Below are 26,825 nucleotides of genomic sequence, written 5' to 3'. Positions count from 1 at the left end.
GGCGTAGTGGTAGGTGGGGCTGAAAGTCCCATTGCAGGAGAGAAATTGAGAAAATTAGACTACTCTTTTTTCTTTTAGTTTTGTTTTAAAGGAAAGAAAAGATTGGGACAGTAATTGGGGGGGAAGAGGGGTCAAGGGAATTCTGTTTTTTTAAGAAGAGAAAAATAACAGTATGTTAATATGTTGATGAGAAGGATTAAGTTGAGAAGTAAAAACTGACACAGACTTTCTGGAATAATATCCTTGAATAATATCCTTGAGAAGGATTAAGTCGAGAAGTAAAAATTGACACTGATAGAGGAAAGACTTTTTGGAATAATATCCTTGAATGGGCAAGAGAAGCTGGGATCTAGAACTTATGTGGAAGGGTGGCCTTTACTAAGATCACAGAAAGTTCATCCATAATACCAGGAGAGATGGAGCACAAGTGGGTAGATTCTGTGGTATTGGGAGCTTGTGAAAGTGCTCTTGTGATTGCTTCTATTTTCTTTTTTTTTTTTTTATTGCTTCTATTTTCTCATGAAATAGTAAGCAAAATCATCCACTGAGAGTGAGGATGGAGGAGGAGGAGGTTTGGGGTAATAGGACAGTCTGTCCTAATGTCTAGGACAGTGGAAGAGTGAATGGATTAGGGAACAACTGTTTGATAATCTGTTAGCATTAACTTCCCATGTGAAGTTTGTGATCACGAATTCGAAGTAGATGAGTGTCCTGGTAAAGTGGCTGTGGCTTTCTCTAATCATGTTCAGCTGCTTGTGGGTGGAGAGTTAGATTTTACCAGGCTTTTGTTTTGGTTTTTTTTGGCAGTGCTGCATGGCTTGCAGGATCTTAGGTCCCTGACCAGGGGTCAAACCTGGGCCCCCTGCAGTGGAAGCTCGGAGTCCTAACCACTGGACCACCAGGGAATTCCCCAGGCTTGTGGTTTTACCAAGACTATTTTGTGGGCAAGAGGCAAGGGAGTTGAGGGTTGTAATGACAGAGTTTAGGATAAATTAAGAGGGAAGTGCAGCCATCGGGGAGTAGGGATGAGGGCTGGTGAAAAGACTGTAGGATCAAATGAATTGATGGTCCAGTAGGGTAGAAGGAGTGGCTGGATGCTGAGAGCTAGAGGGAGTGAGCTGGAAAGATAGGAGTTGGTGGTTACAGAGTGGTGTGTAGAAATTAAGATTATGTAAAAGGTGCAGTTATTGTATGGCAAGGTCTGAGACATGACCATGGGAGTGAGTGGCTGGTGTAGCATAGAGATTATTGAAAGGGAAGAGGTCAAGGAATTGATATGCTTGGGTATCAGGGGGTCATCTATATAAACCCTACATACTCTCATTGGATCAGGTTGCCGTGCTCAGAGATGACTTGGGTTAGAAATCAAGCTCTTCCTCCATTGCCCAGCTCTATATGTCAATTTTCTTATCGGAAAGATGTAGATGTTGATAGTTTCTACATCCTAGGGCTGTTGTGAGGACTAAATGAATTAATACACAAAAAGCACCTAGAATAGTGCCTGACATATAGTAAGTGCAAAATAAGCTTTTATTTTTATTTGTATATTTATGACTAACAAATCCTTAACTCTAGGTCAGACCTATCTTCACACAGACTCATGCATTTTAAAAAAAATATTTATTTGTTTATTTACTTTTGGCTTGTTGAGTCTTTGTTGAGACTCTGTGTTTGTGGCACGCAGGCTTAGTTACCCTGTGGCACATGGGATCTTAGTTCCCTGACCAGGGATCGAACCCACGTCCCCTGAGTTGAAAGGTGGATTCTTAACCACTGGACCATCAGGGAAGTCCCTCATGCATGTTCTTTTATAATAGAAATCCTAGAAATAGTTGTCTATACTTTTCTGCCCTTTCTCACCTCCCATTTTCCCCTCTACTCTCTAAAATGAGTTTTTTTCCCCTACCTCTCTACTAAAAATGCTTTTGAAAAGTCACCAATGATCTTGATCTTGCCAAGTTCACTGATTAATTCTCAGTCTTCATCTTAACAGCATTTGACATGGCTTTGATTATGTCTTGCTTCTGAAATCCTTATAAAAATTTTGGTTTTCCAGGGCATCTCATTCTCCTGGGCTTTCATCACTGTTATCCCTTCTTAATCTCCTTTGCTGGGTCCTCTTCCTATTCCTGATAGATTGGCACATTTTTGGGGCTAAGTTTTTTTCTCTATTTATGCTTACACCCAAGATGATCTAACCATACAGTTTCAAATAGCTGTATGCTAATGCATACAAAATTTATATCTGTGAACTACTCATATATCTTACTTCCTACTGAACAACTCTATTTGGATGTCTACTGAGCATCTCAAACTTAACTGTCCAAAACAGAAACAGTTGATTTCCACTCCACCCAGACCCGTTTCCCCAATTCAGCTAATGGTATCACCATTCACTTATTCTCTCAGGCCTTAGAGTCATCCTTCACTCGTGTCTTTTACTCATCCTTCACAATCAATCCATTTAGCAAGTCCTGTTGGCTCCAACTTCAGATTAAATCTGGATTTGGACCACTTCTCACCACCTCTGCCACCGTCATTCGAGTCCAACCCACCATCCTCCTTCTCTCTTGTCTCTTTGCTTTCATTCTTGCCCCTCTACAGTCTCCATCCAGCATCCAGGAGGCCTTTTAAAATGTAGATCAGTTTATGTCTTTCCAAATAACATAAACTGCAAATTTTACCATGGCTTTCCCTACTTGTAAAAGACTCAAGAGTCTCCCATGGCCCAGAGGGTAGTGTTTTATGGCTTTCCTGCTGGTCAGTAAGCTGTGTGTGGGCTGAACAGTAGCTGGCATTTCTTGAATCAGAATGCATAGATTTGGTGAAATGTTACGGAGACTTTAAACTGTCTATTTGGTGCAGTAACATGGGATAAATCTTGACGAAAGAAGAGGGAATAGCCTCTCCCACCGTTACTTTAACACTGTTATGATTGAATAAATTGTTATGTGAACACATGATTACAGCCTGTAAGTGGATAAGGAAAAATGGAAGCAGTTGTCACAATCACGGAATTATAAGTGAACATTTCTTTCAAACACTTCGTTCAATCATGTTATTTAAATTAAAAAAAAGAAACCCCAAACCTTTTTCTTTCTTTTTTTTTTAAAGGAAGGAGTCTTGTCAAGCCCCTCCACACGTCCCCAGAACAAGTTAGTACTGAGCCCACCGGGCCACCGTCCACAGGTAGGCCGTCCAACGCTCGCTTGCGTCGCGAAGAGCCACTCCCTCTGCTCCCTGCACTCCCTCCGCCCCACTTCCTCCCTCCAGGCCCCGCCCCGTACGGGTGCGCCTGCGCACAGGCGAACACGTGGCTGCCGCGGAGCCAGAGCAGCAATGGCGGCGGGTGGTGGAGGTGTTGCGGAACCCTTTTCTCCCGCGGGGGTACCCTGCGCCTTCTCCCCGCAAAGCCAGGCCTATTTCGCTTTAGCGTCTACCGACGGTCACCTGAGAGTGTGGGAGACAGCCAACAACCGGCTGCACCAAGAGTACGTGCCTTCCGCGCACCTCAGCGGTACCTGCACCTGCCTGGCCTGGGCGCCAGCGCGGCTGCAGGCCAAGGTAAAGCGAGCTGGATGGCGCGGGGCGGGTGGCCGCTCAGGATCAGCCTCAGCGCTTCGCGGCTCGGCGGCGCGCGGTCCAGCATCGCGCGTGGCCCTCCGAGGCCCGGGGCGAGGAGGCACCGACCGCGGTGGAGGCGCGCTCTGGGCCCACGCCGTCAGCCCCGTGTGTGGCCTGTCCTGAGGGCAACGAGAGAGGGCGCGGCCGGATCCGACGGGCAGCGGACTGGAGCCCTCCTGGCCGGCTCCATGCGGTCTGGGCCCAGCCGTCGCGGGGGCCGCCATGTTCGCCGAGGCCCCGGGTCCCCCAGGGGCGGCTTTCTGCTACCAGGCCTGGCTCTCCTGCTTGCGCTTTTCAGAGCTCTGGCTTTTGATAGAGCCCCACCTTGGGGCTGTATTGTTCTTCTCCGACCCCTACCCAGCTCATCAGCCTTGGGCTGGGCAGTTAGAATGAACAAGTCTATTTCCTTGCTTCCGGACACCCCCCTCCACCCCCCACCCTTGGGGGCCGGCTCACCACGTGTTCTCTTCCACGTCCAGGATGTGAGACTATTTGAAAGTGTTGACTTTTCCCAGGCTCGTTTCCATTCTAAGCTATCTGAACCTTCTTGCTTTTAAAATTTTAACATCTGCTCGGCTCCCCCTTTATACATCCCCTTTTCCCCAAGTCTGAAGTCTGCATTAGGATGTGGAGGTAAAGTGAAGTTGTAGTTTAACCTAACGAACGTGAGTCCAGGTGGAGTTTCTCTTACACGGGGCACTGCTGAGTTAGGGAAGGCTTTTCACTCTTAGGGACTCAATGAAAGATGTCATTCACTGTGGAGTCACTTGGCTACATCTGCACTAATTCACACGCACGTGGGAACTGCATTTATAAGGTAGCCAACCCGAATCAGTGCAGTGTGATTTGGAAGCATCAGGTATTGAGTTGTGTGGTATTTAGCTGACACTGTGTGTAAACCTTAAAAAGTTAGTGTTTAAACACATACACACAAAAAAAGGAAAAAAAAGTTAGTATTTAGTATAGATCTTAACTCCACCTGACTATCCTAGGAAACTTTCCGCTAACTTTTTAGGTTGAAAGTAGGGATACATCTAACTTGTTATACTTTGGATGAGTATGTTGAGGTGTTTTTCAGATCTTAAGCTTGATTTTCATAGTTTCTAGATGAAGTGACTCCTGTTGATCACTAAAGAGACCTTATCAGGGCCCTTAAGTCAAGCACAAAACTAGGACTTTAGAAAAAATCAGTTGTCGTTAAGATGACAGCCCTCTGCATATTTCTCCTTTTCAAATTTCTGTGTTTGTATTTTGACGGTCTTGTAAAGTGTTAATAATTCTAATGGTGAGAGGAAATGTGGAGCAGTGGTTAGATGCATGGACCCAAACTATACTTCCTAGCTTTGAACCCAAGCTTGGCTTCATCGTAGGAATTGTGCTTCTAAATGGGAATAATAGTACTCACCTCGTAGAGTGGTTGTGAAGGTTAACATACTTAATGATGCATAAAGCATTTAGAGTAGTTCTTGGTATGTAAATGCTGCAAGTGTTAATTGTTGTTATTACCTCTTATTTGCATGGTTAGTCCTGCAAGGTAGATAAAGACTAACTTTTTGCTTTGTTCGTGAAGAAGAAACTGAGGCTTTGGAAAATTAAGCAACTTGCAAAAAACCAAAAATGGAAGCAGCACTAGAATGCAGGTATTTAGAGCTTAACTCTCTATTATCTGGAACAAATCATTCATATTAGGCTGGCAGATATTTGTCACCCACTTGATTTTCTCTTGACTTACAATCATATTGTGTGTCTCAGGAGTAAAACTTTTGCCTGGTCTTAAATTTCCTGTTAAAAGTCAGTTTTGGATTATTTATAGCAGTCTGATACAATAGAAAAATATCTAGGTTTGGTTTCATATCCAGGACTCAAACTTGTTTTGTCACATTGAGCAAGTCACTTTACTTTTGGAGGCCTCCTTGAAAAAGAGTTGGGCTACATTAAAAAAAAAAGTTCTTAGAGGTTTCAGTATCCTTTTACTTGTATGCTCTCACTTTAGTCACCTGACTCTGTGAAATGCCCTATAATTGTTACATTTTTAAAAAACTGAGAATCAGAACTAAGAAAGTTTAAATGACTTCACCAAAGCCTTATTAACCAATGAAGTAGCTGTGGCCACTAGAGTCAAAGTACTTTGACTCCTGGTCCAGTGCTCTTACTGTAACCTTAGATCTTGAGTCACAGAATTGAGAGTTGGGAGGATGTGATTTTTAAAGATAGTGGTTGCTACAAATCACTCTTCATTTTCTACCTTTGCTCCCAGGTCCCTGGGTTATGATCCTTGCCACTTAAGTTTTAAGATGCTCTCTTAAGCCCTTATTTTACATGTAAATCAGTTTGTAGGAGTATTCTGCATCTGGTTCAGTAACTGGCAGTTTGCCACCCAAGGACAAAGTTTGGTGACATTACTCTTATAAGTGGAGAAAAATGAGTTGGTGCTGGGTTTCTTGGGTAACAGGAGCTAAAGCAGTGGTTCATAAATTTTTAGAAAAATTAGATTGCTCCTTGTTCTTGGTCACAAAATGATTATAATTCTTTGCATTTATGTCACAATAGTTATTAGAAGATTTTTGTATATATTATATAGCTGAGCATTTTATTTGGGTGATGGAGTCTGGGGGGAAGAGGACCTCAGATGATGAGAAAAGTGCAAGGAGCTGGATTGATGGACTATGCATGGATGCTGTTTTTAGAGTTCCTCAGGTTTATGTGTGTAAACTGGGGCTGAGATGTTAAATGATACGCTAGAGGCGCACAGTAAGTGGCTGAGCTACCCAGGAACTGACCCTGCTATTTCATTGCTTCTTTAAGATCCAAACTTTTCAATTTTTCCTTCTCTAACTGCTGTAGAGCCCTGAAGAAACAGACTGGCTACCACAGTAAATGCATTTATGTTACTTTGCTGTCACTGCAGTTAAAATGACCCCATATATCTTAGTGCTTATTAAAGGAAGCACATGGCATTTCAGGCATTGGACAGGGCAAGCACAGTAGCATTAAGGATGTTTCTAGGAAAAATGTGAGCATCCCCAGTCCTAACCCTTAGGGACGCAGCACAATCCAGTTGTGTTCCTGTATAATGCTCTGTCTTAAGGTCTCTCCAGTGTTTAAACTTCAAAAGGCTATGGTTTGCCTATTAAATCTTATTGGCAGAAGTAGAAGTTCCTGTGTATTAGAATTTGTTTTTGATGTAAATACTGTACGTAATTACATGTAAAATGCACACATTTTGTTCATTGTTACCCATGAAACTTAGACATTTGCTAGAGTAAGTGACAGTAAGATAGGCCAAGAAATGGCATAGGAGACTAATTGCAGAGTGAAACTTGAAACTTTGCCATAATTTTCAGTGACTAGAGGTCAGTATTTTTCAAAAATAGGTTTTGAACCATTAGTTGATTGTGAAATAGATTTAGTGGGTTGTGACAGCATTACAAAGATGAAGTAGACAATATTAGAGTGTATTTTGCATGGTAAAGGATAAGTTTTTTGGTGAAACTTGTTTCAGCTATATACACATGTTTTTATGAGTGTGTGTGTATTGGCTTTCCACGTAAACTCTTTTCTTACTCTGGGATCTTAGTCTAGAGTCAGGGCTTAATTGATCAAAATCAGATTTCTCATCACCTGGATGTGCTTTTTCTCTCTGTCTTCACTTAATTTGTACTATGCCTTGCTTTTATAAATCATGCACATTTAGACTCATTCAGCCTTCTGATTGCCTTCTAGATCAAATACTGCTTTCTTGAGACTGCTGTTGGCATTTATTGCTTAGCTCGGTCAGCCTTTCACATTGGAAAAGACTCTTTAGTCTAAGTAATAGACCAAATCCTTTTGGTCTTCATTCCTGGTACTTTCTGGAACTCAGATTTTCTTTTTTTCTTTTTTTTCTTTTTTTTTGTCACGCCACGAGGCTTGTGGGATCTTTGTTCCCTGACCAGGGATCGAACCTGGGCCCCTGCAGTGAAAGCGCCAGAGTCCTAACCACTTGACCTCCAGGGAGTTCCCTGGAACTCAGATTTTCTGATCACAGATATATGAACTAAATTTTTAGCCTACCCTTTTCATTACTTTATATATTTACACATGTAATTAATGTGCACATGACATGAATCAAAGCAGTATGACTAAGACATTAAAGAAGAAATACAGACAATTCAGATATACTGTGTCTGTAATGCAGAGCAGAGCGTGACTTGTGTCATAAGAGAAAGAAGAGGTGTTTGTGGAGAGATCATATTTGAGGTGGACCTTGAAGCAAGGATCGATTTTTAACCAAATTGAAAATTGAGACGGATAGAAAAAGGCCCCTCCCAAAAGAGGGAAAAGCAAATGGGAAAGTGTATTCGTGATTAGGGAATGTAATATAAGGATGGAATTGGAAATAAGACTGGAAAAGGTGGTTTGGAGGCAAATTGTGGATGCTTTTGAATGCCAAACAGTTTTTTTGATTTACTCTTCTCTGGGGAGTATTGAAATTTTTGATCACAGAAATAACAGGTTCTGATAGAAAATGCCAACAGAAGTCTGTCATAATCTGTAATCATCAGTACCACTAAACTCTTGGTTTCAGAAATATTTAGTAATGGGGTAATAGTTAAAATATTAGATTTCACTAAAATGCACACTGGTTATATAAACTTCTTATCTGGTTGATGTGTTCCTTTTTTGGACATGCACATCCTGCTGAATGGGAAGTTATTTTTAAAAAGATCATCCAACTCAGAGAAAACATACATGAGTTATTAGTTTTTTGAGGTTAATTAATTGGATTATTATTTAGGTTTAGACCAGTGATCCTCAAAATTGGGCATAGATTCTGTGATACTCCTACCACTAGCCTCTGCTTGCTTCTCCCAAAAATAGAGATTTTGCTGATAGGGAAATCAGGGCTTTGAATATGTTAACGTTTAATTTCTAAAATTTCTTTGTGCTTTTTAATGCAAATTCACATCTGCAGAAAAACATATACATATTTGGACCAGCCTATGTTTCATATGTTAGAAACCTCATTGTAGATAATTTTAATTTGATTTTGGGAAAACCAAGAATAGAAGAAATACTTTCTAGAATCTTTCAGAGGAGAGTTTTCTGATGAGGTAGTAGTAGGTTGGTATAATTTCCTCTATTGACCTTGCCTGAAATTTGTGTCCATAACCTTATGCAGAAACCACATTTGCACTCTGGAATCATTCAGAGGCGGCTTTAGAAATTCATGTAACTGAAGGTGGGGCCTAGGACACTTCCTGACTAAGAAATGTTACTGAGGGGACCATCAGACATTTTTATACTTTAGTTATTAATTGTGACTTCTCTTTTGAGTTTATTAATGTAGATACATTTCTCAGGACTTGCAAAATGTTCATTATTTTTTCTGTATTTAAAGTTATCTTATTTTTTGTTAAATCTTTTTAACTTTTTGTTGACTTAGAGTATCCAATGAATCAAGTTCTTCAAATGTAACATCTCTAGAGGATAACTAAGAGAAAAAAAATGGAAAATGCCTTATAAATCTGCTCCTTGATTTTCTTTATGCACTGGTAACATCGTAGTTTTCATTGGTGGTTTTCTGGGTTGGGCAGATTTTATGTATCCTGGGCTGCTTTTTTGTGCTGTGGAGCAAAGATCTTCCACTATGGAGAAAATGTTCTCTTTTCTGTAATATTGGTCTCTTTTACACTAAAAGAATGGATTTCTCAGAACTTCTTTATGCTAAAACATAGGCTAGCAAGCTTTAATTTTAAAAAATTCTAAACATATGGAAGAAAAGTTCTAAAATTGTAAATTATTATTCAGCATTATAAACTCTAAAGTAGTACTCTAATGTTGTGATCAATTGGTTGTCTTTCTGACGGATAGACAAGAGCTGTTAGTTTCATTTTTTGAATTAAAGAAGTCTTGGGCTGTTTGACACTATATTGAAACTTGTGCCTCTTAAGTCATTAGAATCACGAAGACAACATGGAACTTTCATACTGACCCTTAAAGAGTCACTGGAGCAACCTCTCTAGTGTGTGCTTTGCACTGCTGTACGAGTTGCAACCACTTTTTGACTCTTAAATGAAGTAATTGTATGTTTATAAATATAAAAACATTAGAGTCCCTTTTCTTGAAAATGAAGCTAGAATGCAAGGAAAGATTTTGGGGGAGAGGGGAAGGGGAAAGCCTTGGCTGCTTGTGTATGGATCTGTGATCTCTTTGCGTCGGAGTGGAGGCTTCATTTGGACCTGTTGGGAATGGTTGGTTTCTGAGAAGTGGAAGCAGCATTGAGGCTGTTTGGACCTGTTAAGAGTAGAATACTACCGAGAGCATACTCTGTTATCCTATTTGCCGTCTTTTCAGAGAGATAGGAGATGGGGACAGAGTATTATGAGTTCTTCCCATTGGAGTGATTATTTTCTAAGTAGTGAGAAAGAAATCATCTGAGAGCAAATCACATCTCCACTTTAAAAAAAAATTTCTTAGAAGCAGTCACATTCATTTGTGGGCTAGTGGGCATTTGCATTTATGCATTAATGATGTCTCAGTGTTTGAAATAATAAAATAAAAAATTGTTTTTTCTTTTTTTTCCAGGAAGGTCCACAGAGGAAAAAAAGGAAATCAGAAGCTATAGGGACAAGTAACCAGGTTGATTTGTTGGCTCTTGGTACAGCAGTTGGTAGTATTTTATTATACAGTACAGTAAAAGGAGAATTACACAGTAAATTGATAGTAAGTATGTGTGTGTGTATTTTATATAAAAGAGAGATGACAGGAAACTGATTATTAGAGATTTATTAAAAACAAAGCAGCTCAGGATATGCTTTGGATCTGCAGTATGGGGGCATTTTTCTGCCCCTTCCATATTTAAAATTTTGAATGGTAATATTTGTTAAAGCTGTGATAGGTAACTTAGTCATTATTGTAGGTCAGGATATGAAGAGTGTGAAGAACTATTGACTAGGCTTAAAATAAGAAAGGGTAGAAAGAATTCTGAGTATCACAGACAGCAGCTGCAGAAGGAGCGCACCACCTCCAGGGCTAGGGAACGAGGGAGGTGGTGGAATTGTTGCTGAAACTCAGACCTTTGAGAAGCAGGTATTGCTCTCTGTGCTGATGTCTCTTGAGGGAGAGTGGCCCCATAGACTTGCGGTCCAGACCTCTGAGGAGGGGGTTTTAGCTGACTGCTGGTGTCTCTGAAGGCAGCTCATGAGACTGATGAACCATCAGGCAGCTGATGGTTCTCCAAGTGTTGAAAAAACTGCATATTGGGTTCAGCTGCTGCCGAAAGGATTGCGCCTGCTGGGGTGAAGAAATGTTGGGGTGATGCAAACTGGGAGACAGGAAGGAACACCTCATTGTTCCTCCTCCAGCCTTGTCTCCCTCCTGCACCCTTATTGGGGGAGCCTACTAACGATCCGGCTGGCAAAGCAGAAATGGGGTTTGCAGAGCCCCAGCGTCCAGAGCAGAGAAGTGAGGGCTTGGTGCTGCAAGACAGTAACTTAACTGGCATAATTTATTTCAGACAGTGTCTACTACAGTATGTTTTTGGTGTTCACTTAACTCCTGTCTGTATATAGGAATGCTTTCTGTATATATGAAGAAAAGAATGTTTTCTCTTTTAAGTAACATCTATCCATAGACAATTTGGAACTACCTGAAGTTGAAAAGGGAAAACAATTGTACCTAAGTTTATCACCGAGACATCCTCTTTTGATAGATTGCATATTTCTTTGCTTTATGCATATGTTTAAAAAATACAGTTGGGTTCTGTCTGTTCATTTATTTTGTATTCTGATATTTTCCATTAAATTACAACATGAGTAATTTTCATATTTGTCGAGAACTAGTTACAAACATTTTCAGTGACTGCATAAAATCCTGTAAATGGGGTAGTCTATTGGTGGTTTAACTGTTACTGACCATTTAGGTAGTTTCCGATTTTTTTGTTACAAAACTCTTTTCTTCTTACACGGGTTCCCAGAATTACTAACCTGTAATTAATGAGTCAAAGGTGTGAGTGTTAAGCCTTTTTATACATAGTATAAAAATTTTCTGAAAACTTTTCTAATTTGTACTTGTATCAGCAGTGGAAGGACGGTACATGTATTTCAGTAGTGTTTTTGCCATCGTTGATTATTCCATTAAAACAACAGTAAGACTAACACAAAAAAATCCCAGCTAATTTGATAGGTGAAAATTTTTATCTGATTTTAAATCTGCATTTAAAAATATATCACTTGCTGGGACTTACCTGGTGGTGCAGTGGTTAAGAATCCGCCTGCCAATGCAGGGGACACGGCTTCGAGCCCTGGTCTGGGAAGATCCCACATGCCACGGAGCAACTAAGCCTTTGCACCATAACTACTGAGCCTGCGCTCTGGAGCCCGTGAGCCACAACTGCTGACCCCGCATGCCACAACTACTGAAGCCCACGTGCCTAGACCCCGTGCTCTGCAACAAGAGAAGCCACCGCAATGAGAAGCCCGCGCACGGCAACGAAGAGTAGCCCCTGCTCGCCGCAACTAGAGAAAGCCCATGCGCAGCAATGAAGACCTAACGCAGCCAAAAATAAATAAATTTATTAAAAAAATAAAAATAAAAATATATCACTTGTTTTTATATTAAAGATTATAAAAATAATATACAACTGAAAAAAATTGAAAGCATTCAGAGGTATATGTAAAGGAAATCTCCCTTTATTCCTCCTTCCTCCAAGTTGAGTGTGGTCCTCATGTGGGCTTTTACCCCACCTAGTTTGGGTCCCATCCTTTGATTTGGTCAGTTTTCTGTGGTCAGTAGGTACCTAGTATCTGGTGCACTGTGATAGCTGCTTTACTCAGTTACTGTGGCTGCAGACATGATGCTGATGGAGCCTAGAACTCCTTTTTAGATCAGTTGGATACCTCCCAGGATTATATATAAATCTTTAACAGGGAATGAGTTTATTAGAAAGGAACCAAGAGGGTCAGGGCAAGGAGTGTTGGGATGATGTGGTGAGGCAGAAAGGGCCCAGGCTTTGGAACTAGTCTATCCTGAGGTTGAATCCTAGTTATATGATCAAGGATAAGTAATTTAACTTCTCATCTCTTCAGTATTATATAACCTACGTTGCATGACTTTGAGATTTAGACGTAATTATATATTGAAAGTGCCTCTTGTAGTGCCTGGCATGTAATTGGTATTGAGTAAATGTTTGTTGAATGAGTAACTAATGAATGAGTGGACACTTGCTAGATTGCTTTCCAAAAAGGTACGCTAGCCCCTAGCAACCTATGATAGTGCCCTGTAATCTTACCAGGGTGGATATTATAATGCTAAACAAATTGGCAGATGAACAGACTGAAAATGTTACTTTGTTTTGCTTTGTATCTCTTGAATTACTAACTTCTAAAAATTTTCTTACTGAATTCTTTCTATGGAATTTATCTGTTCATATCCTTTGTTCAGTTCTTTGTGTGTGTGGCTATAATGTAGGACTTAGTTCTTTGAGTAGATAGCTGCTAGGAAGGAAGGGAAGTAACTGAACTTAGCCTTTAAAAATATTTTTCTTTTGGATTTCCCTGGTGGCGCAGTGGTTAAGAATCCGCCTGCCAATGCAGGGGACACGGGTTCGAGCGCTAGTCTGGGCAGATCCCACATGCCACGGAGCAGCTAAGCCAGTGTGCCACAACTACTGAACCTGTGTTCTAGAGCCTGTGAGCCACAACTACTGAGCCGTGCACCACAACTACTGAAAGCCCATGCTCCTAGATCCCATGCTCCGCAACAAGAGAAGCTGCCACAATAAGAAGCCTGTGCACTGCAACGGAGAGTAGACTGCACTCACCGCAACTAGAGAAAGCCCGCACACAGCAACAAAGACCCAACGCAGCCAAAAAATAAATAAATTTATTAGAAAATACACATTTTTGTTTTGAGGTGGGAGCAATCTGTATGATAGAAGTAGTGATTTTTTGAGTTTTATGCTTAGATATGTACACAGTGGTGACTCATTGTATGTTTATTTAATGTGAATTCAGATGGAAAGACTGAAAACAATAATTGCTCACAGTGTAGGTGATTTAGCACCTTAATTCTGCTGAATGAACTTGTCCTGGAATGTGTGTGAGACGGGAGACTTGAATTTGCTCTTTCCCAGTTGATGTCTCCATTCCTGTGTGCCTCTGAGTGAGCGAGCATCTTGCTATGCTGAGTATGTTTAAAGTTTCATTCATATGGTATGAGCTACAACACAAGGAAACATTTAGTATTTCCCTGAAGGAACATTGATTTTTAAAGTTGAGAGATAGTTTTGGTACAAAGGGATTTTCAAGGATAGCTTTAACTAGACATGATTTTAAACCCTTTAAGATTTGACTTTATTAGTTCACTCAAGTGTCCCAAACTTTTTGCCACTGTACATGAAGTATTTTATCATGCTTAGTGCTGGCATTCCTGTCAAAAGCAGGTGGCATTTAGGACTAGTGTCCTTTGACTTACGATGTAGAAGTATGTTTTTCCAGCAGCAGCAGAAGGGAAAGTTAACATTTGATAAAGTTATAGAAGATTTATCTCATTTTTGATGTTGGAAATGGATAGATGCATTTTAGTTAGGTTAATGGATAGGCTTTTTTAGTTAGGTTAAGGCCTAGCATTTTAGTTAAGTGTTTAGTAATGATTCTAGGGTGCATATTGTCATATCAGATGAGCTTTATTTTTTTTCTTTTAATTTTTTTTTAAATCTGCAGAGTGGTGGACATGACAACAAAGTCAATTGCATACAGTGGCATCAAGACAATGGCTGTTTATATAGTTGTTCAGATGATAAACATATTGTGGAATGGAACACACAGACGTGCAAAGTAAAGTGGTGAGTAACATTGATGGTTCTGGGGTAACTTGGTTACTGTTTGGGAATGCATTAGAGTTTGACAAATCAAGACTATATTCTTGATATAAGTAAAGTTTGATATTGGACACTGGGGAATGTAGACACTAGTAAGGTTATAGACTGTTCTCAAGGAACATTTAATCAAATTGGACATGGAAGATTTTAATACATAAAAGTTAAATAATGGTACAAGAGTAAAATAACTGCACAAGAGATGCCATAAGGTAGCAAGTAATTACTGGTCAAATGAGTAGGGTAGTGTTGGGAAGGCCTGGTGGAAGAGAAGGGATTTCAACTGGGTCTTCTAGGAGAGGTAAGATTTGGAAAGAAGAGGGTGGGAGAATCCTTTTGAGGGTGGGGAAAGGAAGGTGGGGTGGGGATGTGGCAGGAACAAAGGCTAAGAGAAAGGGAAGTTAAAGATTTACTTGGAACCCAGTAGAGGAATTTAGAGGAGGCCCATATTAGGGAATAATGGCTGGTGGAGGATATGAGCCAAAGTATCTTATAAGAGAGTCTGGCCTTAAGTGTCATAGATAAAAATCTCAGACAGCTCTTCTAGTTCAAGCACCTAATCCTGTGATTGACTGCATAGTAGATGCTCAATGAATGTGGACAGTTGAATGTGGTTGAACTTATGTGGATGAGGACCCTAAGGACGATAATGATGCCCATGGTCTTACAGCTAATAAGTGGCAGGGGAGTTCTAATCTTGCTGTCTTGAATTCTGGCACAGTGTTTTTCTACTGTAGTCAAACTTCTTTTGTGGAATTTTAGATTCTGTTTGGTAAGCATGAGACCTGAAGGTCAATGTCTTGGGAACAGAGTAACCAAAATAATGCTTTAGGAAGAAAATGTGCTAGCACTGTGTAAAATATATGGGAAAGAGCTAGTTCACAGGCAGAGAAGCTAGATCCCGGGTGGTGGTTGTAATAGTCTGGGCATAGGATGGTAAGAGTGGGAAGGAAGAATGGAAAAGGTACCAACCAAGAAGAATCTTGGGTAGGATTGGGGGAGGGGGTGCTATTGAGTGAAGAAAGGAGTTAAATAAAATGTAACTAAGTTTTCAGCTTTCTGAACTTACTAGGTGTCTAGTGGTGTAGTTAATAGAAACTCAGAAGAGGGAAGTGGTTTTAGAGTTTTTAAGCAGATTGAATTTGAAATAACACATGAAAGGCAAGTCCCAGCAGAAGGGGTGCTGATAGAGGCTTAGAATTTTAAGGAGGGTTTGGGGCTGGAGGTGCAGAGAATAATCATTTGCCTAGAGGTTCAGTAAGTGCATTCCATTTACCTGTGGTGGTAGTTTCCATACTCATAGTTGTAAAGAGACGCCTGTGGAGATTCTCATCCACTAGGTCAGGGGTTGGGCCCATGCAGCTGTACTTTTAAATGCTGTCTGGATGAGAGTTCACCAAGCCACTTCCTTCACATAGGGACTAATGTTCAAGGCACCGTTCAACGTGTTATGCACAGTATTGTATTTGTAACACTGCGAGGTGGTCTCCATCCCTGTTTTATAGTTAAGAAATAGGTTGAATCACAGCCTGAGCTTTCATCCAAACTGTGCTGTCTCATACAATATTTTGTTTCCAGTTTCATTCTTGGCATTCTTACGCTATAGTTAACTGATTTTATTTTCCATTTTAGGTATTATCTGTTGATTTCCTACTATGGAAGATGAAGATTTAGCTCTTAGCCTCTACCTTTTTCTGTCCCCATTTTCCCGATATTTTAATGTCACACTTTGATTAAGCAGTATTCATTGTTCACATTATGCCTACTTAAATATTGTTACAGATGAGACTTGGACTGTACTGTTTATATTAACTTTTGGCACAAAATTTTGCTTTTCTTGGGGTTTATAATTGCTTTATTGTTCATTTGCTTAGTTTTGTATATACCCGTCATTAGTTCAGTCTCATTCCTGCAGTAGTGTAAATCTCATTTATTTTCAGACACATCAGTTAATCAATCAGTTATTTAATCTTTGGAGGCTTCCCTCCAGTTTCATTTATTTCTTGGAGGACTTCTCTGCCTTCTTTCAGTGATTATCCTGAGATTTCCTTTCATCATCTTGAAGATTTTCCTGTCAGATGGAACCTCTGTTTCCTGGATCCCATTTTTCTCTTTGTTGGTTTATTCCTTCTTTTTGGTGACACAAATTGGTAGCTTCCTGGAAGACAAGCAAAATCTCAATAAATTTACCATCCATGTCTTCCAGTGTCTTTATTCTATCCTCACAGTTGATTGATAATTTGAAGATACAGACTTTTGGGTTGGAAATAATTCCCCTCAGGATTTTTTTTTAAAATTTATTTATTTAATTATTTATTTTTGGCTGCGTTGGGTCTTTGTTGCCGTGCGCGGGCTTTCGCTAGTTGCGGTGAGCAGGGGGTTACTCTTTGTTGTGGTGCGCAGGCTTCTCATTGCAGTGGCTTCTCTTGTTGCGGAGCACGGGCTCTAGGCGCTTGGGCTTCAGTAGTTGTGGCTCGCGGGCTCTAGAGCGCAGGCTCAGTAGTTGTGGCGCGTGGGCTTAGTTGCTCCTCTGCATGTGGGATCTTCCCAGACCAGGGCTCGAACCTGTGTCCCCTGCATCGGCAGGCGGATTCTTAACCACTGCGCCACCAGGGAAGCCCTCCCCTCAGGATTTTGAAGCATTGGTTTGTTGGTTTTTTGGCTTTCATTGTTAATTATTTTTATATTTTAAAATATCCTGTGTTTTTTTTTCTTTAGTCAGTGAATTATGTTGACACTTGAGGGACCATTTAGCCTGGGAATTCATGTTCTGCATTCTTCTTATACTGTGTATTTGATAATTTCATTCCTTCTCTTTTCTTTGATCTTTCTCTTATACTACATACTGTTATTTAGGTGTTATATCTCCTGGACTAATCCTTTAGGTTTCTTACCTTATTTCATTTTCTCTTTTGTCTTTTTCTTCTGTTACCTGGGAAATTGCTTCAATTTCACCTTCTAAATCTTGTATTGAATTTTTAAGTTTCTCTAATTAAATTTTTAACTTCTGGGAGCTGTTTTTCGTTCTTTGAGTATTTCTTTTTTGTTGCGTCATGTTTCTGTCATGCGTATAATATTTTCTAACTCTCTGAAGATATTATAGGATTTAAACTTTTTTACTTTTTATCATCTCCCTCTTGAGAATGTTTTGATTTTTGTTTGATTTTGGTTTCTTTCATGTTAAAGGCATTCTTCAAGTGACTGGAGATCCTTGGCTGCCTGTTGTTTTTCAAAAATGAAACATTAAAAAGCTGATTGGAAAGCCATTGTGGGTGTGTGGCTCAGTTGCTGGGCTTCATTTGTAGAGTGATTGGGAGACCTTCAGTATCAGGATATGTAGGTCATTCCTCTGGAACCTGTCACATTTCCCAGAGAGGAATCTTCTGATCGAGTGCTTTTCAAGCTTTAATGTGCACATATGTTATATGTGTTTACAGATCTGATTTAGTAGGTCTAGGTCGGGGCTTGGGAATTCTAACAAGTTCCCAGGTTCTGCTGATGGAGGAGGGTTACACAGGTAACGGGGGACAGGGGTGTGGTGGTGTTGGCTCTGTGCTGGCCTTTTCAGTGCTCATTGGTGAAGTAGATTCAGGAAGCTTGTCAGGATGGTGATCATGTCTTGTGTCAATTCAGTGAGTAGCTGTTGAATAAGGAATACAGGTGAGTGTTGAAGCTCTGGGAATTGGTGAGAAATTGTCAAGAATGTTAGGAACCAGTGAGGGTAAAGGAAAAGTTCTCATACATTATTGTTGCATTTCCTTGATTATTGGTGAGGTTGGGTGTTTCCATCTTTATTGACAAGTTGTATTTCTTCTGTGAATTGCTTGTTTATATATCCTTTGTCTATTTTTATTTTGAGTTTTTTTTAAACTCGAGTTCTTTCTTGAATATAAAGAGCTATTTATGTATTCTGAGTATTAATTCTTTGCCTATATATTTTTTTCTTTTTTTTTTAATAGATCTTTATTGGAGTATAATTACTTCACAATACTGTGTTAGTTTCTGTTGCACAACAAAGCTAATCAGCCATATACATACACTTGTCCCCATATCCCCTCCCTCTTGAGCCTCCCTCCCCTCCTCTCCATCCCACCCCTCTAGGTCATTGCGAAGCACCAAGCCGATCTCCCTGTGCTATGCTGCTGCTTCCCACCAGCCAACTATTTTACATTCGGTAGTGTATATATGTCGATGCTACTCTCACTTCGCCCCAGCTTCACCCTCCTACCCCATGTCCTCAAGTCCATTTTCTATGTCTGTCTCTTTATTCCTTCCCTGCAACTAGGTTCATCAGTACAACTTTTTTTTAGATTCCATATATATGTGTTAGCATACGGTACTTGTTTTTTTCTTTCTGACTTACTTCACTCTGTATTAGGAGACTCTAGGTCCATCCACCTCACTACAAATAACTCAATTTGGTTTATTTTAATGGCTCTTTACCCATTCATCTGTCGATGGACATTTAGGTTGGTTCCATGTCCTGGCTATAGTAAATAGTGCTGCAGTGAACATTATGGTACATGTGTCTTTTTGAATTATGGTTTTCTCTGGGTATATGCCCAGTAGTGGGATTGCTGGGTCATATGGTAATTCTATTTTTAGTTTTTTAAGGAACCTCCATAGTGTTTTCCATAGTGGTTGTATCAATTTACATCCCCACCAACAGTGCAGGAGGGTTCCCTTTTCACCACACCCTTTCCAGCATTTATTGTTTCTAGATTTTTTGATAATGGCCATTCTGGATGGCATGAGGTGATACCTCATTGTAGTTTTGATTTGCATTTCTCCAATAATTAGTGATGTTGAGAATCTTTTCATGTGCCTCTTGGCCATCTGTATGTCTTCCTTGGTGAAATGTCTATTTAGATCTTCTGCCCATTTTTTAACTGGATTGTTTGTTTTTTTGATATTGAGCTCCATGAGCTGTTTGTATGTTTTGGATATTAATCCCTTGTCTGTTGTTTCATTTGCAAATATTTTCTCCATTCTGAGGGTTGTCTTTTTGTCTTGTTCATGGTTTCCTTTGCTGTGCAAAAGCTTTTAAGTTTAATTAAGTCCCATTTTATTTTTGTTTTTATTTCCATTACTCTAGGAGGTTGGTCAAAAAGATCTTGCTGTGGTTCATGTCAGTGTTTTTCCTGTTTTCCTCTAAGAGTTTTGTAGTGTCTGGTCTTACATTTAAGTCTTTAATCCATTTGGAGTTTATTTTTGTGTATTGTGTTAGGTAGTGTTCTAATTTCATTCTTTTACATGTAGCTGTCTAGTTTTCCCAGCACCACTTATTGAAGAGGCTGTCTTTCCTCCATTGTATGTTCTTACTTCCTTTGTCGTAAATTAGGTGCCCATATGTGCGTGGTTTTATCTCTAGGCATTCTATCTTGTACCATTGATCTATATTTCTGTTTTTGTGCCAGTACCATACTGTCTTGATTACTGTAGCTTTGTGGTATAGTTTAAAGTCGGGGCGGCTCATTCCTCCAACTCCATTTTTCTTTCTCAAGATTGCTTTGGCTATTCAGGGTCTTTTGTGTTTCCATACAAATTGTAAAAATTTTTGTTCTAATTCTGTGAAGAATGCCATTGGTAGTTTGATAGGGATTGCACTGAATCTGTAGATTGCTTTGGATAGTATAGTCATTTTCACAATGTTGATTCTTCCAGTCCAAGAACATGGATATATTTCTCCATCTGTTTATGTCATCTCTGATTTCTTTCATCGGTGTTTTATAGTTTTCTGAGTACAAGTTTTTCACCTCCTTAGGCAGGTTTATTCCTAGGTATTTTATTCTTTTTGTTGCAATGGTAAATGGGAGTGTTTCCTTAATTTCTCTTTCAGATTTTTCATTAGTGTATAGGAATGCAAGAGATTTCTGTGCATTAATTTTGTATCCTGCAACTTTACCAAATTCCTTGATGAGCTCTAGTAGTTTTCTGGTGGCATCTTTAGGATTCTCTATGTATAGTATCATGTCATCTGCAAACAGTGACAGTTTTACTTCTTCTTTTCCAATTTGTATTCCTTTTATTTCTTTTTCTTCTCTGATTTCTGTGGCTAGGACTTCCAAAACTATGTTGAATAAGAGCGGCGAGAGTGGACATCCTTGTCTTGTTCCTGATCTTAGTGGTTGCTTTCAGTTTTTCACCGTTGACTGTGATGCTTTCTGTGGGTTTGTCTTATGTGGCCTTTATTATATTGAGGTAGGTTCCTCTATGCCCATTTTCTGGAGAGTTTATCATAAATCAGTGTTGAATTTTGTCAAAAGCTTTTTCTGCATCTATTGAGATGATCATATGGTTTTTATTCCTTAATTTGTTAATGTGGTGTGTCACATTGATTGATTTGCGTATATTGACGAATCCTTTCATCCCTGGGATAGATCCCACTTGATCATGGTGTTTGATCCTTTTTTAATGTGCTGTTGGATTCTGTTTGCTAGTATTTTGTTCAGTATTTTTGCATCTATGTTCATCAGTGATATTGGTCTATAGTTTTCTTGTGATAACTTTTTCTGGTTTTGGTATCAGGGTGATGGTAGCTTTGTAGAATGAATTTGGGAGTGTTTCTGTGTCTGCAGTTTTTTGGAAGAGTTTGAGAAGGATCAGTGTTAGCTCTTCTCTAAATGTTTGATAGAATTCACCTGTGAAGACATCTGGTCCTGGACTTTTGTTTGTTGGAATATTTTTAATTACGGTTTCAGTTTCATTACTGTGATAGGTCTGTGTAGATTTTCTAATTCTTCCTGATTCAGTCTTGCAAAATTGTACCTTTCAAGAGTTTGTCCATTTCTTCGTGGTTGTCCGTTTTATTGGCATATAGTTGTTTGTAGTAGTCTCTTATAATCTTTTGTATTTCTGCAGTATCAGTTGTGATTTCTCCTTTTTCATTTCTAATTTTATTGATTTGCATCCTCTCCCTTTTTTTCTTGATGAGTCTGGCAAAGGGTTTATCAATTTTGTTTATCTTCTCAAAGAACCAGGTTTTAGTTTTATTGATCTTTGCTATTGTTTTCTTCGATTCTGTTTCATTTATTTCTGCTTTGATCTTTATGATTTCTTTCCCTCTACTGACTTTGGGTTTTCTTTGTTCTTCTTTCTCTAGTTGTTTTAAGTGTGGGGTTAGATTGTTTATTTGAGATTTTTCTTGTTTCTTGAGGTGAGATTGTATTGCTATAACCTTCCCTCTTAGAACTGCTTTTGCTGTGCCCCATAGGCTTTGGGTCGTCGTGTTTTCATTGTCATTTGTTTCCATGTTTTTTTAAATTTCTTCTTTGATTTCTTCAGTGATCTCTTGGTTATTTATTAGCACACAGTTTAGCCTCCATGTATTTGTGTTTTTTACAGTTATTTTCCTGTAATTGATTTCCAGTCTCATAGCATTGTGGTCAGAAAAGATACTGGATACGATTTCAATTTTCTCAAATTTTCCGAGGCTTGATTTGTGACCCAAGATGGAGGATGTTCCATGTACACATGAGAAGAAAGTGTATTCTGCCACTTTTGGGTGGAATGTTCTATAAATATCAATTAGATCTATTTGGTTTATTGTGTCATTTAAAGCTTGTGTTTCCTTATGTATTTTCTGTTTGGATGATCTGTCCATTGGTGTAAGTGGGGTGTTGAAGTCCCCTACTATTACTTGTTACTGTCAATTTCTCCTTTCATGGTTGTTAGCATTTGCCTTATATATTGAGGTGCTCCTATATGTTGGGTGCATAAACATTTATATTTGTTATATCTTCTTCTTGGATTGATCCTTTGATCATTATGTAGTGTCCCTTCTTATCTTTTTCACAGTCTTTATTTTAGTCTGTTTTATCTGATATGAGTATTGCTACTCCAGCTTTCTTTTGATTTCCATTTGCATGGAATATCTTTTTCCATCCCTTAATTTTCAGTCTGTATGTGTCCCTAGGTCTGAAGTGGGTCTCTTGTAGACAGCATATATATGGGTCTTGTTTTGTATCCATTCAGCCAGTCTGTGTCTTTTGGTCGGGGCATTTAATCCATTTACGTTCAAGGTTATTATCGATATGTATGTTCCTATTACCATTTTCTTAATTGTTTTGGGTTTGTTTTTGTGGGTCTTTTTCTTCTCCTGTGTTTCCCACTTAGAGAACTTTCTTTAGCGTTTGTTGTAAAGCTGCTTTGGTGGTGCTGAATTCTTTTACCTTTTGCTTGTCTGAAAAGCTCTTGACTTCTCCATCGAATCTGAATGAGATCCTTGCTGGGTAGAGTGATCTTAGCTGTAGGATTTTCTCTTTCATCACTTTAAGTATATCCTGCCACTCCCTTGCGGCCTGTAGCGTTCCCACTGAAAAATCAGCTGATAACCTTATGGAATTCCTTTGTATGTTATTTTTTGTTTTTCCCTTGGTGCTTTTAATATTTTTTCTTTGAATTTAATTTTTTTTAGTTTGGTTAATATGTGTCTTGGTGTGTTTTTCCTAGGGTTTATTCTGTATCGGACTCCCTGTGCTTCCTGGACTTTGGTGACTATTTCCTTTCCCATGTTAGGGAAGTTTTCCACTATAATCTCTTCAAATAATTTCTCAGACCCTTTCTTTTTCTCTTCTTCTTCTGGGACCCCTATAATTCGAATGTTGGTGCGTTTACTGTTGTCCCAGAGGTCTCTGAAATTGTCTTCAGTTCTTTCATTCTTTTTTCTTTATTCTGCTCTTCGACAGTTATTTCTACCATTTTGTCTTCCAGCTCACTTATTCGTTCTTCTGCCTCAGTTATTCTGTTATTGATTCCTTCTAGTGTATTTTTCATTTCAGCTATTATGTTGTTCATCTCTGTTTGTTTGTTTTTTAGTTTTCTAGATCTTTGTTTTAAACATTTCTTGTATTTTCTCAATCTGTGCCTCCATTCTATTTCTGAGATTCCAGGTCATCATTACTATCATTACTCTGAATGCTTTTTCAGGTAGATTGCTTATTTCCTCTTCATTTATTTGGTCTTGTAGGTTTTTACTTGCTCCTTCATATGTGACTTTTTTTTTTTTTTAATGAGTGGGATTGTGTTCCTGTCTTACTGGTTGTTTGGCCTGAGGTTTCCATCTCTGGGGTTTGTAGGCTATTGGGTAGAGCTGGGTCTTGATGCTGAGATGAGGACCTCTGTGAGACCTCACTCCAGTGAATATTCCCTGGGGTCTGAGGTTCTCTGTTAGTCCAGTGGTTAAGACTCGGAGCTCCCACCGCAGGAGCTTCGGCCTGACCCCAGGCTCGTGAACCATGATTCTGCAAGCCGCCTGGGGCGGCAAAACAAACAAAAAAAAAGACAACAATAACAAAGTAAAAAATAAAATTAGACTAGGAAACTAACAGTTATGTTAGAAAGAATATAGAAGATGAATCAACAATCGGAAGGGACATCAATATCAGAGTAGTAAAAAAGAGGAGGGAAAAAGAAAGGGGTGGGGGGAAAGCCTTGGCTGTGGAGGGCAGGGCCTAAGCAAGGGCAGGGTTTGGGTGCTGGGAGGGGCCAATGCTCAGGTCCCACAGGGCTGGAAAAGGCCCTGGGGACTATGGGGGGTGGGGCTTGGTCTCAGAGGGCAGGGGACCTCATCTGGGAGCCCAGCAGGCCTCCTGGGCTCAAGTGGGCAGGACACACGCCTTCCTGTCCTCTCCTGCTCTTCCGATCTGGGAAGGCCCCTCCCGCCTGCCTCTCCAGTTCTCCCCTCAGCCTCCTTCCTATGCCCCCAAGGACCCAGGAGACCTAGACGGGGCTTTGGAGGTGGGGGTACCAGCCTGGGAGCTCAGCAGCCTCCTTTGCCCGAGTGGGCCAGGTTATGGCCCTCTGCTCCTCTCCGGCTCTTGCCCGAGAGTCCCTCCAGCCTGCCTCTTGATCTCCCCGGCCTCAGGGGTGCCGATCCTGTCTGGCCTCCACTTCTCCCCCACCCAGTCCCCCTGCGTCCTACCGGTTCACCTTGGGGTTCCTCCCCTCTCCTTGGGTGTCAGAGTCCCCCACCAGTGGCCAGCAGGCGCCCTAGTTGTGGGGAGAAGCTAACTCTGCCTCTTCCCACACCGCCATCTTGACTCCGCCTCCACACTTACTCTTCGCCTATATATTTTTGATTTTTTTCTCTTAGCCTTTTGCTTTTAATTTTATGACTTATTTTGTGGTACAGAGTTTTATTTAATTAAACTTGATTATTTTCTTCCTTTGTGATTCTTTGTTTGTAATTGCTTTGGAAGGCTTTTCCTAACCCCATGATTATAAAAACTTTCTCATAAGTATTTTTTTAATACTTATTTTTAATCAATTAGTTTTGGTTTAAGTTATTAAGTTTAGTGTGTATGTAATATAAGACAGGAATCTAATTTTGTTTTTCCAAATGAGTAATTTGACATATTCCAATGTGACTGGCAGAGCAATATGTTTTCTTTCACTTTAGAATTAACCTTTTTTCGTAAGAAGATTGCTCCTGTTACTTCTGTTTTTTTTTGTTTTTTTTTTAAATTAATTTATTTTTGGCTGCATTGGTTCTTTGTTGCTGCACGTGCACTTTCTCTAGTTGCAGCGAGAAGGGGCTAGTCTTCGTTGCGGTGCGTGGCTTCTCACCGCGGTGGCTTCTTGTTGTGGAGCACAGGCTCTAGGCACACGGGCTTCAGTAGTTGTGGCTCACGGGCTCTAGAGCGCAGGCTCAGTAGTTGTGGCGCACAGGCTTAGTTGCTCCATGGCATGTGGGATCTTCCTGGACCAGGGCTTGGACCCGTGTCCCCTGCATTGGTAGGCGGAAATTTTGTTAGTTTGGTTAATATGTGTCTTGGTGTGTTTTTCCTAGGGTTTATTCTGTATGGGACTCCCTGTGCTTGCCACCAGGCAAGTCCCGCTACTGTTACTTCTTGATTTTATAAGTGAATAGCCAAGCCAGGCTCCTTGTTGCTTATAAATAGCATTAACGTATGCAACAGTTTGCAAAGACTCTTGCTGTTAATCATATTTGTGGTATTAGAAAGGGATCATTATACCTAATATATTTTATTCTATCAGCTAGGGGCATATATTTGTGGATTTGGGGTAGAAATAACCTTTTTGTACTGTAGGTTGAGAGATCATTTGTGTTACTAAGTAAATTAAATTCTCAGCCTTCCAGAGAATGCAGGAACTATGGAGGGGATAGGATAGGTTTGTAGAGGTCCAGCCAGCATGGTAGTTCCCTGGGCATTAACAGAATCACCTCATGGATCACGGGAGACACAACTACCCGTTTTACCTTCTTATAACTCTTATCAACCCATTTCCTGGTACCTCTTGAGATTCTCTGTCCTATTGGGGAAGCATTACCTTGGTGATATGTCCAAGGTTGGTTACCTGAGTCAAGATTTTAGGGAATGCAGTTTGGCATAGAACCTTGAGTGGTATTTTTTTTTTTTCTCTCGTTGCGGAAAGCTGGGCTACTCTTTGTTGTGGTGCGTGGGCTTCTCATTGTGGTGGCTTCTCTTGTTGTGGAGCACAGGCTCTAGGCGCACGGGCTTCAGTAGTTGTGGCTCGTGGGCTCTAGAGCACAGGCTCAGTAGTTGTGGTACACGGGCTTAGTTGCCCCATGGCATGTGGGATCTTCCTGGACCAGGGCTCGAACCCGTGTCCCCTGCATTGGCAGGCGGATTCTTAACCACTGCACCACCAGGGAAGCCCCTTGAGTGGTATTTGTAATGCCTAGTTTGCCTTTTGTTTTCTTTTTGCTTTGAGTTAAGTTTCCTCCCCATTCATTGAGATGTTTTTATTTCTCTTCACAATACAGCAAATGGAAAGGTGATAATAGCAGCGTCAGTTCTCTGTGTATCAGCCCAGATGGAAAGATGTTGCTTTCAGCTGGTCGAACAATCAAACTATGGGTTTTGGAGACCAAAGAACTCTACAGAGTGAGTGAATCAAATTAGTTGTAAGCATAACAGTTGTCTAGAATAAGTATGGCGAAAGGCAGAAGTCTGAGCCGAAGAATATTGTTTTAAGAATACAGATGTGTTATTTTCAAGCATATGAAATAGTACAATTAATAGACAGAAGTAGTCCTCCAAGTCTGTTAAATAGATTAGACATGTCCTTTTTGCATGCATTGGAAGAATGAATGTAAATGGAAAATGAAATGAGTGGAATTTGAATTAAGTATCTTTACTTAATTATATTATTATATTATTAATTATTATTATATTATTAATTATTATATAATTATATTATTATATAATAATTAATAATATAATTATAATATAATTATATAATAATATAATTATATAATAATGATAGTAATTTTTTATTTCTAGCTTGCATCCAGCATTTGTTTATATTATTGTATTTAGCTGTGGAGATTTAGAATTACATTTTGAGTGTGCTCAGG

At 39.9% G+C, this 26,825-nt stretch overlaps 1 protein-coding gene across 1 annotated transcript in view; it reads left to right on the top strand.

The window, feature by feature from the left end:
* The first annotated feature begins 3,299 nt into the window (after window positions 1–3,299).
* WDR43 (WD repeat domain 43) overlaps window positions 3,300–26,825 on the top strand; it is a 49,740-nt gene continuing 26,214 nt past the window's right edge. The window contains exons 1-4 of the mRNA XM_057558144.1: window positions 3,300–3,564; window positions 10,192–10,329; window positions 14,328–14,449; window positions 26,232–26,352. Of these exons, the coding sequence (XP_057414127.1) occupies window positions 3,340–3,564; window positions 10,192–10,329; window positions 14,328–14,449; window positions 26,232–26,352 (606 nt within the window). The 5' untranslated portion in view covers window positions 3,300–3,339. The remainder of the gene's footprint in view (window positions 3,565–10,191; window positions 10,330–14,327; window positions 14,450–26,231; window positions 26,353–26,825) is intronic.

This window comes from Balaenoptera acutorostrata, chromosome 12 (genome assembly GCF_949987535.1).
Source record: "Balaenoptera acutorostrata chromosome 12, mBalAcu1.1, whole genome shotgun sequence".
Lineage (NCBI taxonomy): Eukaryota > Metazoa > Chordata > Mammalia > Artiodactyla > Balaenopteridae > Balaenoptera > Balaenoptera acutorostrata.
This window is presented reverse-complemented; position numbering and strand designations above follow the sequence as displayed.